General features: G+C 45.8%; 1 protein-coding gene across 4 annotated transcripts in view; it reads right to left on the bottom strand.

Moving 5' to 3' along the window:
* LOC144689633 (uncharacterized) overlaps nucleotides 1-13417 on the bottom strand; it is a 188791-nt gene that overhangs the window by 153626 nt on the left and 21748 nt on the right. For all 4 annotated transcript variants that reach the window (XM_078556874.1, XM_078556877.1, XM_078556875.1 and 1 more), the window contains exon 3: nucleotides 516-641. In XM_078556874.1, coding sequence (XP_078413000.1) covers nucleotides 516-641 — 126 coding nt within the window. The remainder of the gene's footprint in view (nucleotides 1-515; nucleotides 642-13417) is intronic.

Genomic DNA, 13417 nt, shown 5'->3' with positions numbered 1-13417 from the left:
TTAGACATACTTGATTCAATTTGCATTAATCAACTACTGCTTAAAGTTGTGATTGCATTAGTCACACACATTGCTATCTTGATGCACTGCTGTTCTGGCTCTCTCTGGCATCAAAACTGCACCACCATCTTTGGAGTAGCTAATGGTTACTTAAAGGTGCAGGTGAGACAAATATACTGTAAGCACTGCTTTGGAACTATATAAGATGACAGCACTGAATTATATTGTTGGCTGTGAATGCTGAGGATGGTAGTAACAGATCATTTCCATACAGTATATACAGTTAGGGTACCTAACCTGCTAGCAGTATACATCAAACGGATTTCCTTCATAAGTGTTCAATTTTGTTGGGGGCAGATTTTCCCCTTGGCAGGACAGAAGCACTTAATCATAAATTTTGGCACTTTTAAGCTGCTCATGATTTTGCAGATCAGAAAAATATGCCCCAGTAATTTTCCCCCCATCCAGTCCAATTGTTCTACAAGGCCAGATTAACAAGTACTGTAGATGTCTACCTGTTCCTGGACGGCCTTCCTTGTTTTCATTTTCAGATCCTCTTCATCCTCATTCAATGGAGTGAGTTTTCTATGCTTGCCTGGCTCTCCAGTCTTTTGCTGCCTATTCTTTTGACCTCTGTCACACTGCAAAAAACACAGAACACCCAACGTTAAACTGAACAGGAAGTAAGTGGTTTGCTAAAAGAATGTTCAGTACATGTTTACAAATAAAAAGGGCATATTTATAGGCTAGATTCTAATATATGGCTACAACAAAATTTTATCATCTATCACCAGGCTGAACAGGCTGGGCCTATACCCATTGGAGTTTAGAAGAATGAAGGGTGATCTTATTGAAACATATAAGATCCTGAGGAGACTTGCCAAGGTCGATGCTGAGAGATGTTTCCCCTTGTGGGGAGTCTAGAGCAGGGTGACACAGTTTTAAAATTAGGGGTTTCCAATTTAAGACTGAGATGAGTAGAATTTTCTTTCTCTCAGAGGGTCATTAGTCTGTAGAATTCTCTACCCCAGGGAACATTGGAGGCTGAGTCATTGAATATACTCAAGGTTGAATTAGTTAGATTTTTGATCAACGAGGGAGAGTCAAGGGTAATGGAGGAGTCAAGGGTTATGAGGGCAGATAGGAAAGTGGAATTGAGCCCACAATCAGATCAACCTATCAAATGGTGGAGCAGGCTCGAGAGGCTGAATGGCCTATTCCTGCTCCTAATACGTGTGATCTTGTGTTCTAGTATGATTATCATCCATTACAATAGGTACCATTCATTTTGGCTATGTACTACAAAATATCCTAACATTTTGATCTTAGTACAATATTCTTGTTACAAGTAGATTGCAAATGTTGTATTGATCAAGATAAGTGATGTCAGCCCTGGCTTTTTTTTTAAGCAACCAGTGAAGCTACTTCTGCTACAGAAAAACTCGGGGCTCTTTACTGTTTCCTCTGAGTACATCATGCTGACAAATCTGATTGAATTTTTTGAACAAGTGACTAAAGTAGTAGACAGGGGCTGTATATGCATTTAATTATGTGGACTTCCAGAAGGTATTTGATAAACTCTCTCATAAAACACTGTTGGCTAAAGTTGAAGCTCATGGAATTGAAGGCAAATTATTGACCTGGTTGGAAAATTAGCTGAGCAGAAGGAGACAGAGAGTATGGATATGGACTTGTACTCTAATTGGGAGGCTGTGACTAGTGGTGCCCTACAAGGATCTGTCTTGGGGCCTCTACTATTCACTGTATTCTTATGTCGTGGACCGTGATGGGAGGAGTGCGCAGTAAATTCTAGCCCCACTTCTCCACAGGTCGCAACAATAGTTTAAATATTTAATTCACCTACAAAACTGGGTGAGAGAGACTGAACCAGATCAGGCACAGAGAGAGAGAGAGACACTGACCCAGAGCAGGCACTGAGGGTAGAGAGAGACTGACCCAGAGTGGGCAATGAGAGAGAGAGACAGATCCAGAGCGGGCACTGAGAGAGAGAGACACTGGCCCAGAGCAGGAACTGAGAGAGAGGGACTGACCCAGAGCGGGCACTGATAGAGAAAGAGAGAGACTGATCCAGGGCGGGCACTAAGAGAGAGAGACTGACCCAGAGCGGGCACTGGGGGGAGAGAGAGACTGACCCAGAGTGGGCAATGAGAGAGAGAGAGACTGACCCAGAGCGGGCACTGAGAGAGAGAGAGAGAGACTGATCCAGGGCGGGCACTAAGAGAGAGAGACTGACCCAGAGCAGGCACTGAGAGAGAGAATGAGAGAGACTGACTCAGAGCGGGCACTGGGGGGAGAGAGAGACTGACCCAGAGTGGGCAATGAGAAAGAGAGACTGACCCAGAGCGGGCACTGAGAGAGAGAGAGAGACTGATCCAGGGCGGGCACTAAGAGAGAGAGACTGACCCAGAGTGGGCACTGAGAGAGAGAGACTGACCCAGAGCGGGCACTGGGGGGAGAGAGAGACTGACCCAGAGTGGACAATGAGAGAGAGAGAGACTGACCCAGAGCGGGCACTGAGAGAGAGAGAGACTGATCCAGGGCGGGCACTAAGAGAGAGAGACTGACCCAGAGCGGGCACTTAGAGAAAGAGACTGACCCAGAGTGGGCAGTTAGAGAAAGAGACTGACCCAGAGTGGGCACTTAGAGAAAGAGACTGACCCAGAGTGGGCAGTTAGAGAAAGAGACTGACCCAGAGTGGGCACTTAGAGAAAGAAACTGACCCAGAGTGGGCACTGACCAATTATTTACCTTTGACACTGCTATTCCCAGCATAAAGAGACTCTCACTAGGCTTATTTCAGTAAACACAAAAAATTGATTTATTGTAAAACAAACTTATTCATTAAAACAAGTTTAAAAACTGGTTGACATACAAGTCCTAGTTTAGAAGTGTAATGATTTTCCCCTGTTTTAAAAAAACAGATATTCAAAACCCATACACTTACACACAAACACAAAACAGGACAAATCAAACACAGCCCCTGCAGAGGCTGGAGTATGGAAATATTTCTTTTAAAAAAGGATAAAATTTGATCTCAATGATGTTGATCTAACTGAATTCTGGTCACAATTGATCTCAAAGTTCTTTCAGATGGATTTTTGGTGAAATTGTCCTTGATAACTCTTACTTATCACAACTTTGCGAACTTTCAAAAAAAAACAGATGAGCTATTCTGATGAGACATTTCTGATGAAAGTTTAACTTACTCTAGAGCACATGTAACACAAAGGTGGGGCAGAGAGAGAGAAAGAGCTTTCTGCTTACAGCCTGCTTCTAAATCACACATCCTCTCTGACTGAGAGTCAAAGAATTAAATGTTCAGAGAAAACTTCTCTCAGGTCAGGTGTTTTTAACCAATCAGCAAGAGTCTTTAGCCCGGCAACAGCAGTTCTTTGTTAAGTTAGATATATAAGCATCTCTTCCCTGTCCAGGTGTTCCTCACTGGACATATCTGTTGACCCATGGTTTCTTGAAGAATGGTATATTCACAGCCTCAAACTAATCTTGTCGTCTTTTAAAAATAACTCAGGAGGGAGAATGTCCAAAATCCAATGTCTTTCAAATTAGCTGATTGTGTAAGAAGCCACATATCAAAAGATACAGAGATAGATGGCATCGAAAACAGGGTTAATGGAAGTGTAAAATTACGAAGAAATATTAATAGATTAGGGAAATGGAAAAATCCATGGCAAATGGATTTTAATGTGAACAAATGTGAAGTCACCCACTTTGGACCAAAACTGGAGAGTAGAGGGTGCTTTCTAAATGGTGAAAAGTTAGAAACAGTGGAGGTTCAAAGGGACTTGGGGATTCAGATAATTAAATCATCATGAACATGTATGGGTATAATCAAAAAGACTAATGGAATGATGATTTTTAGAGGAATTTAGAGGAATAGATGACAAGGGGGTAGAAATCGTGCTTCAGCTATACAAAGCGCTGGTTAGATCACACCTAGAGCACTGTGAGCAGCTCTGAGCATCACAGATTAGGAAGGACAAATTGGCCTTGGAGGGAGATTTACCAGAACAATATCTTGCCTACAAGGAGAGTTTACAAAAACTCGGGGCAAAATTTTTAGCTCAGCTGGGGGGGGCATGCCCCTGACCTGCTCGAGTGTGAAATGATGCATGTTGACGTTGGCCGAGCGCACCGACGTCAACAAACAGTCGGGCGATAGTTTGGTTGGTGGGCACGTGCCAACAATTAACTTAAATGTGGCTAAGGCCACTAAACAAATAATAAACTTAATTTTTCGCTGCCCGTCCAACCTTACGTTGGGCGGGCAGACGGAAAGGCCAAGTGGCTTTTGTGATTTTTTGGAAACCTCATGCACGGGCGGGATGAGGTTTCCAAAAGCAAATAAAAAAAAAACTTTAAAATTTTATTAATAACATGTCCCTGCTCATGTGACAGAGTCACATGAGGGGAACATGTTTTATTACAATTTTCAAATCTTTATTTTTTTTTAAAAAAGGCTTCATCTCCCTGAGGCAGCTCTGTGCCTCAGGGAGATTATGAAGCGCGCACTCATGCGCATGCGTGAAGCTCGCACTTGGCCCCCTCGCCCTCCTCACCCGCCCCCCGCACAGGCAGCGCAGAGCGCTGCCAATCACATTTCACACTTGGCAGCCTTAATTGGCCCGACAGCGTGAAATCACAGTCCAGCCCCGATCGCGGGCAGCGATTGGCTTCCCAACCGCCCCCGCCCACCCCCGCCGAGCCCGCCCGCCAAGGGCAAAATTCTGCCCTAAGGGATGTATTCTGTGAAATTTAGAAAATTAATGGGCTATTTGATTGAAGCTTTCAAGATATTATGGGGAATACATACTATTTTTGGTGGTTGGAGGGTATTAGGGAGGCATAGCCTAAAAATTAGAACCAGGCTTTTCAGGAGTGAAATTAGGTAACACTTCCTCTACAAAGGGTGGTAGAAGTTTGGAACTCTCTTCCACAATTGACACGAGATTAATTATTAATTTAAAAATTTTGTTAGGCAATGATATTAAGGGATATAGGGCAGAGACGGGCATCAGGAGTTAGATTGCAAATCAACCATAATTATTGTGATTGGATGTTTACCGACACTTGTAACTAGTGCATTTCTAAATGGCATATAATCATGTACCTGTGGCGAGTAACTCACCTCCTGACTCCCCAAAGCCTGTCCACCATCTACAAGGCACAAGTCAGGAGTGTGATGTAATACTTCCCACTTGATTGGCTGAGTGCAGCTCCAACATCATTCAAGAAGCTTGACACCATCCAAGACAAAGCAACCCGCTTGATTGGTATCCCATCCACAAACATTCACACCCTCCACCATCAATGCACAGTAGCAGTAATGTGTACCATCTACAAAATGCATTGCAGGAACTCACCAAGGCTCCTTAGACAGCACCTTCCAAACCCACGACAACCACCATCTAGAAGGACAAGGACAGCAGACACATAGGAACGCCACAGCCTGCGAATTTCCCTCAAAACCACTCACCATCCTGACTTGGAAACATATCGCCATTTGTTTATTGTTGCTTTATTAAGGGCAACTAGGGATGGGCAATAAATGCTGGCCTAGCCAGTGACGCACTCATCCCATGAATGAATATAACAAAATAATAATAGGGGGATATCTGTGATGCACACAGCTGTGTGGACAGAGCTGGGAATATCCTCTCCTCTGAGGAAACATTGCCCTCACCAGAATCTAAGCGTGGAATTTTCTGTGCCCGCTGGGGTCAGGCGTGTTTAGCGGTGTGAGCGGACAATGTGGCAAGAAGGCCAAAAATTGGTTTCACAATGCCTTGAAACCAGTTTGCAATCGTCCGCTCTGCCTGTCAATGGCAGGCTGCATTTCCTGTCGTCAGACATTGGGAATCTCATTGTAATACATCGCATATCATTATAAGCCCAACCCACCGGAATCATCCCCCTATGCTGGATCATCCACTGCAGAACCATGTCCATGAGAATCCATCCAGCATGCCATGGATGTTCCTCCAGGATCCCGTTGCTATCGAGCTCCAGCATCTTCTGCTCCTTGGATGTCCGTGATGTGAGCAAGGCCCTGGTGGTAAGTCCCAACTTCTGCACGTCACATCTGAGCAGGTTGTTGGGAAAACACACCGGTGCAGAACACATCTTGACTGCGGTGGGGAGGCCAGGGGAGTGCGAAGGAGTTCCAAGAGGGGAAGGAATTCAAAGGGGGGAAGGAGTTACAAGAGGTGAAGGATTCTGGACAAGGGGATGACCAGGTGAACATGCAAGGGAGGGCTCTAGTGTGTCCATGGCTGCCTTCTGTGGGTGAGCCTGACTGAGGGTGGGCGTGGTAGGGGGGAATGGTGAGAATGACCAAGGACAGAGTGAGGCGGTAGGGTGGGAGGGTGAGGGTGCGACGGTATCGGTACAAGGGATGGCGAGGGTAGTTGATGGGGCCTCGGAGGCAGATACGGTCCCTGGGGATGGGAAGGGGGAGGTTAACTTGGATGGGGGTGAGATTTTCGGGAAGGAAGGGAACATGCATGTTCACCTGGACATCCTGAAAGAAAAGGGTTGTGGCTGGTAGGTGAGAGTGGCGAGGTGGAAGGTGATGCCAGGGAGGTTGACAGTGATGGGAGAAAGGAAATGGGTGACTGGGGGAGGGGAAAGGACAAGGGACTTGAGGAACAATGTTAGACGCACCGTGCTTGCTAAATTGAAAGCGAAATGAGAGTCGTGTTTAGTGAGAACAGGTGCAGCATAGGAGTGTGATCAGTGGGTGGACGGTGCAGGTCAGCTCAGCTGGACAGCTGAGAGTGAACCCCAGCAGGCAGCATTGAAAATGCTCAGGACATTGAGATAATGTGATGCAGGAAGGATCCACATGTGTGGGAAATTGCTTGCAGGAGGCTCCGAACGGCCCTGCCACACACAGACTTCTCCCTCCAGAATCACTTGTGGTCTGGCTGCACGCAGCTGACCTGTTGGGGGGCAGGGAAGAAGGTGGCAGGAATGCAGTGGGAGGATTCACAAAGCCGGTCAATGAAGTTGAAAGACACCATCACACATTATTCAGTGAAAGTGAATACATTTTCAGATTGTAAAGTGACAAAATGTGTTCACCCATACAACCAACAGTGATCAGAATTTCTTAACTTTTGAACGCCTTAGACATCCAGGTGCTGCTCTGACATCTGCAGCAGGGGTGGAGACAGCCTGTGCAATGTTTGGCCCTGTAGCCTCTGATGACTTTGGCGTGGGTCCTCTGGAGAGCTGAGGCCTTGGGGGCCCCGGCTTGCTTTGGCTGTCCTCTTGTGAGCCAGCTGTTCCCTCTGCAGTGACAGAAGACGAGATTGAGGGGCTCACAGGTAAAAGGGACTCAGCAGGAGAGGGAAGGCTCTGAAATTCCTGAGTGGATGACCCAGGGGTGCCCAGCTGATGCTCCTCCTCCCTTCAGGTGCCTGTGGGCCCTGACCTGACTCCTTGAGCATCTGGGAGGACGATGAGGTGCCCCGTTTCCCTTTCGCATTGTTACTGGAGGAGCTCACCAATGGCTACCACTACGGAGTGCAGGTCTGCACGCTTCTCCATGTTCTGCTGGACCAGGGTCTCCATGGTGATCACCATCATTCCCATGTGGGCAACACTTCATAAGAGAGCAGGCAGACGCACTCCTCCAACGCTCATGCCACTCTGTCGAGGGCTTCCAACAGCTCTGCATGATGTTTCCTTGCCTTCTGCTGACTCTCCACGATGTGTAGGAAGGTCAAATCCAGACTCTCATCATCTCACTCGGGCCTCACAGGTGACTCTTCCCCAGTAGTCCTCCAAGTGCCGGGGAGCTCAGCTGAACCTGCCTCCTGCTGCTGCGGACATGTGTCTGTACGGTGACCACCAGGTTGTGAACCCGAGCCTGCTCTAGACCTAGGTCCCACTGAGGTGTGTGTCTCTGCGCTGGTAGAGGGTGTGGGTAAGCACTGTGACAGCTTTTCTGGGCTGCTTATTTCCAACTTGTCAATGGAGGTGGTGTCCTCTTGGCTGGAGGTGAGGACCTGGGTGGAGCTGAGGGGCTGGCTGGCTGAGGGTGTCGGTCACTTGGCAGAGCTCCCTGTGAACCAAAGTAGAGATAATTAGTGCATGGCAGCTGAGTCAAAAGCAGGAGAGAGAGCACTCACAGTTGCATTGAGAGAGGGATGATGTAGTGCAGGATCCTCATGTGGCTGTTTCCCGCTGACATCACCGTTGCCACAGGCACGGTCCATGTCCTCACCAGTCAGCACGATGGCACACTCCTCCAAGTGAATGAGGGGCCTAATGTAAGTCAATCCACCTCTGGTCTGGGACCTCTCCCTTCTCCTGCATGAAAACAGATGGAGAGAGTGTGAGCAGGACACATGGCACTGTGTGGAATGTCTGTGTGGTGAGCGGAGCCGTGGACGAGATGGGGGCATGAGCTTGAGAGGATATGAGCCTGATGGAGATGTGAGGTTGTGTGTGAGAGTTAGTGGTGTTGTCACTTGAGGTGTGAGATCCCTGTGGATGTGTGATGGGTTTGTGAGTGAGTGAGTTGAGAGTGATGAGAAGGGTGACTTACCCTGGCAGAACAGATGAGGCCATTTATTCTGTAGCGGCACAGGGTGGCTGTCCTCTTTTGTAAGGTATTGATGCTCACCACCTCTGCCACTGCCTCCCATGCTGGATTGGTGACCTTGCTTGCTAGTCTTCGCCCACAGCAGAGGTAGAGGACATCATGGCAGGCCTGCACTACATCCAAAAGGTGATCAAGGGATGCATAATTAAACTGAGGGGCTGCAGTCCTCTTGCCCTTCGGGGCCAAGTCTTCATGCAGCAGTCCTGGTTTTGAAGTGCTGAGAGGTGTGCCTGGGGCTATATTTAAATATGGCGTGTTGAAGCAGATGGTGTGGCAGGCGAATGAGAGACCGCCCGCCATCGAAACGGCATGGTTCCCGGGAATGCATAATTAATGAGGCAGGATTGGGAGGATACAGCATGATAAGCCGCCATTGCAGTCGGCGGGTAAAATATCCTTTTTCCCACCCGCTCCCACACTTAGTGCAAATCTGGGATGATTCTGCCCCAAAATGGAAAACTGGTTCATGGGCGAGATAGACTCTGGGGACTCCTGCACTACCTGCGTTATACCCCTAGACTATCTGCCAGTCACCCATTCCCTCTTGCATTCATGTTTCTAACGTATGGTGTGGCTGTTGTATTTCTATGTTTGCTTCATACAAACTTACTAATGTCACACACGACTAGTAAACTAAATGTAGGTTCTGTTTATTTGAAGATGTAGAACAGGATTGCTCATCAGGCAGACTTACCATAAAGACTCAACTATTGTTAACAGAAAAGTGCATCTGCAACTCCTTCACACCACATGCTGCTGACTAAACTGAACGTTACTCTGAACAATATGTACTGGTCACATGTTTTACATCCTGGCTACTTACTCATTGGCATATTCTCTCTTAATGTTATATAACAATAGTGGCCACCTCCTTAAAAATGCTATCTACATAGTTCTCAGCTTTGGGGATGTACCAGTGTGACTTCAGCTCTCACTAGGGTTCTGAAACCTGGAGCCCAAGTGTCTGCAGCTGATGACACCTCCTGCACATGTGTTTGGTCTGGGCCACATGAAGCATCCACAACACCCACATGCCACAGTATGTACATTCCACGTGGCTGAGCTGCCCTCTCATACGTTAATCTTACTTTCAGACTATTTACTACAAACTGGAGACTAGAAAGTAGAATTACTCACCCTTACTCACTAGCCAGCTCCTTCTCCCATGTCTATAAGGTAGGTTCTCAAGAGTAATGTAAAATTTTACATTCTTCTATAATGCAGCTATTTACACACCTTTCCTAAAAGTAGTGAATTAATCTAGCTTTTTGCACACAAACTCTTATGGTAGATACGCCTCAACCAATCAACTCATGACTTTGCTGTGATGCCGCTGCTGGTTGTTTTTCACTCTTCCTTTAAACTCAGTGTGTGCCAATGCAAGCAGCTGACTGGTCTGCCTCTCCAATTGCCAGGTAAGTGTAGGCCTCGAGCCTCATCCCCAGTTTACATGCACCTCCTCCGGACTGGTTCCACAAAGCTCCGCCGCCTCTCCAGCTGCCAGGTAAATCCCTGCTTTCGTCTGTACAGACTGCAAGAACCTTGAAACAATCAACTGCCTGTTTTCCTGTGACACCACATTAGATTTTTCTCAGAACAGGGTTGTTCTGCTCTCGAGCCACAGACACAAATCTGACGCCTTGCCTTCAGTTTTGGTCACAAAATCTTAGGGAAGATGCAATGGCTTTGGTGGGGGGTGGCGGTGTGGATGGGTGACAATATATCATGTAGGTTCATCAGAATTATATCAGAACTTAAATGGTTAAATTATGAAGCCAGGCTACATAAACTTAGGTTGCTTTCTCTTGCATTTAGAAGGATGAAGGATGATCTAATTTCAAACAAAGTCAAGAGGAAATCTTGAATTCTCGCAGCCAAAATGCTGTGGATGCTGGGTCAATTGAAATGTTCAAGATTGAGATTGACAGGTTTTTATTTGGTAAGAATATCAAGGTTAATGAAGTTGTGCTACGGGTCAACCACAATCTAATTGAATGGTGGGAGAAGTTTATTGTGCTGATTGGCCTACATTGATTCCTATGTCCCCAGATAAAGTGAAGTGGCTATTCAGATGGGAGTCGATCAGATGGTTTTACGATGTTAGGCACCATTCACATTTAAAAAGAAATCTGAACATCTCATTTTAACCAGTAGAACTACGCCACAAAATTTCACCTTTTTTAGCATGAACTTTATTGCATATGAAAGAATTAAATAAAACAAGTAGTATTAATTTAGCAATATGGTTCATAACTACACATGTTACACATTCAGGCTTACTTCTTAATTCTCCTAAGAATTCTCTTATAAGACACATCAACCTGAAAGCTATTTACTTCTGTCGGGGCCATAAATATGCCTCAGTACTCTGGATAATTTCCATCAGCTCCAGCTATCTCAGAGGTAAACCTCCATTTACCATCTCTTAATTTGGATGCCATAGTCCCTTCATTGTTCTGGTTACTTTTGATTACTTCCAAGCTAATGCAGCTGATTATTTTCTTTTGCAATAAGACACTGAGGCCCACTGTAGATTCTTCCACTAGCTTCAAGCTAGGTAAATCTTCCAGCTTCTGTTCCCTCACAAGATTCAAACTGAGATTAAGCCTCACTTACATTCCACACGGTCAATGATGATGTTAGTTCTGCTTACAGTGCAGGTCTATCAGTCATTTCCTTTGGTTAACTTCTTTTAGTGAGTCCCGCAAACTGCGTCAGGTTCAAACTGCAACTAACTGTCTCAGCAAACACCCGGATAAATTGAAACCAGAAACCTCCCTAAGCTCCACCCAATTCCATAATGATGTAGCCTGCCCTGGGCTGTACTCAAACTGGCCTTTAGATTAATTATCCTTCATTTACAATTTCTTCTTTGATCTGATGAAATAAATGGGTTTTGCAACCTTTCAGGGTTCATGAATGCTATTATAGTAATTTAGCTCTAACTCTCTGCACTGCCATTGTTCTTGCAAGCATTGTAGACATTATGTCTCCAGTTCTTAAGCTACATAAGCCCACTTGCTCTTTTATCACTCTATCCCTTTTATTCTGATGTTATTAAACAAATATGGATCATTTTTTCCACTGCCATTTCTTGAGGTTTTCTGGCAATCCCTAAAGCCCAGCATTTTAATTACCTTACTTTTTTGGCTGTTAGCTCTTAAGACAAAATGGCCCCAACATTTTAAGTGGAATAGGCTCCAAGCTTGCTTTAATTGCACTTGTCCCATTTTCTACAGGAAGTACTTTCATTCACAAGCCCAAAATTTATACTCTAAACACATGGGGGAAGGATTTTCTCTCATTGGGCGGGCTCGGCAGGTGTGGTCGGGAACCCGTCCGGTGGGGAGAGGAGGACGAGCGTGAACTTTGTGCATGTAGGTGAGTGCACGCTGGATGAACATTTTTCAAAATAAAAAATAAAGATTCATAAAATGTTATAAAGCATTTAACCAGTAGTCCAAAGTGGTGGGGTTGGGTGGGGGGGGGCGGGGGGGGGGCGCGGTGTTGGGAGGTCCGAGGTCAGGAGTTGGGGGGTCTGAGGTCAGGAGTTGGGGGGTCCGAGGTCAGGAGTTGGGGGGTCCGAGGTCAGGAGTTGGGGGTGTCCGAGGTCAGGGGTGGGATGGTCTGACATGTTATTAATTAAATTTAAATATTTTTATTTGCTATTGGGAACCAGTGTTTCTTTATATTTTTCCTCTCTAGCTTCTTTAAAACTTCAAGTTTTTTTTCATGGGATGTGGTGGGCATTGCTGACAAGACCAGCATTTGCTGCCATCTGTAATTGCCCTTGAGCCACATGGCTTGTCAGGGGCATTTAAGAGTCAACCACATTGCTATCAGTCTGAAGTCACATGTAGGCCAGACTGGCAGATTTGCTTCCCTAAAGGGCATTAGTGAACTAGATGGGTTTTTAACAATATTGAATAATAGCTTCGTGGTTACCATTACTGAGACTAGCTGTATATCCCAGATCTATTAATTGACTTTAAATTCCACCAGCTGCCATGATGGGATTTGAACCTGTGTCCTCAGAGAATTAGCGAGGGCCTCTGGGTTACTAGTCCCATGACATTACTACTACTCCAACATCACCCCATACAGCAAGCCACACAATCTTCTTCCTCCTCCTTTCCTCACTGATTCATAGCACAGTTATTGATTCAAATTCTTCCAGAGGATGTCAAACTACACGACTCCTCATTTTCCTCAGTCTTCTCTTCCTCTTAAAATCAGGAGGCTTTTAAAACCCAAGTTTAGCATTGCTCAATCATTACTTCCTGATGTACTGATCCTGTCCTAGTCTTTTCAACCTTAGTCATGTGTTGAAGGAGCTCCTTTACCTCTATTTCACAATTTAACATCAACTGTGAATGATGTAGTACTGACTGCTAAAGTGGATAATGGAGCCCCAGGAGTTAAGGGAGACAGTGTTAAATAAATCAAAAATCATGGGCTGTAACTTCCGACTAGTGTTGGAAAGTGCTGGACCGCTGAAATTGGAAGAAATAGATACTTACTTACCTGGTCTTGAAAATTGTATGGCCACTTCCATTCGCCGGAGCTGCTCAGGGCCTGCAGTGAAAGCCTCCTCGTAGGCCCCAGGGAAGTGTAAATCCAGCATATTCAAGGAGGCCACACCCCCTTTTTTACGGCACTTGCTGCTGTGAAACAGGTAAGTTTAAAGGGCCAAGGAAATTGACAGGCCAGGGGGAGGCAAGCGTCTGAGGTAAGTGGATAGGGTTTGTGGGTTGGGGTGTATGAGGG

Source organism: Cetorhinus maximus, chromosome 14, assembly GCF_964194155.1.
Source record: "Cetorhinus maximus chromosome 14, sCetMax3.hap1.1, whole genome shotgun sequence".
Classification (NCBI taxonomy): domain Eukaryota; kingdom Metazoa; phylum Chordata; class Chondrichthyes; order Lamniformes; family Cetorhinidae; genus Cetorhinus; species Cetorhinus maximus.
Note: the sequence above shows the minus strand (reverse complement) of the source record. Positions and strands in the feature narration are given on the sequence as shown.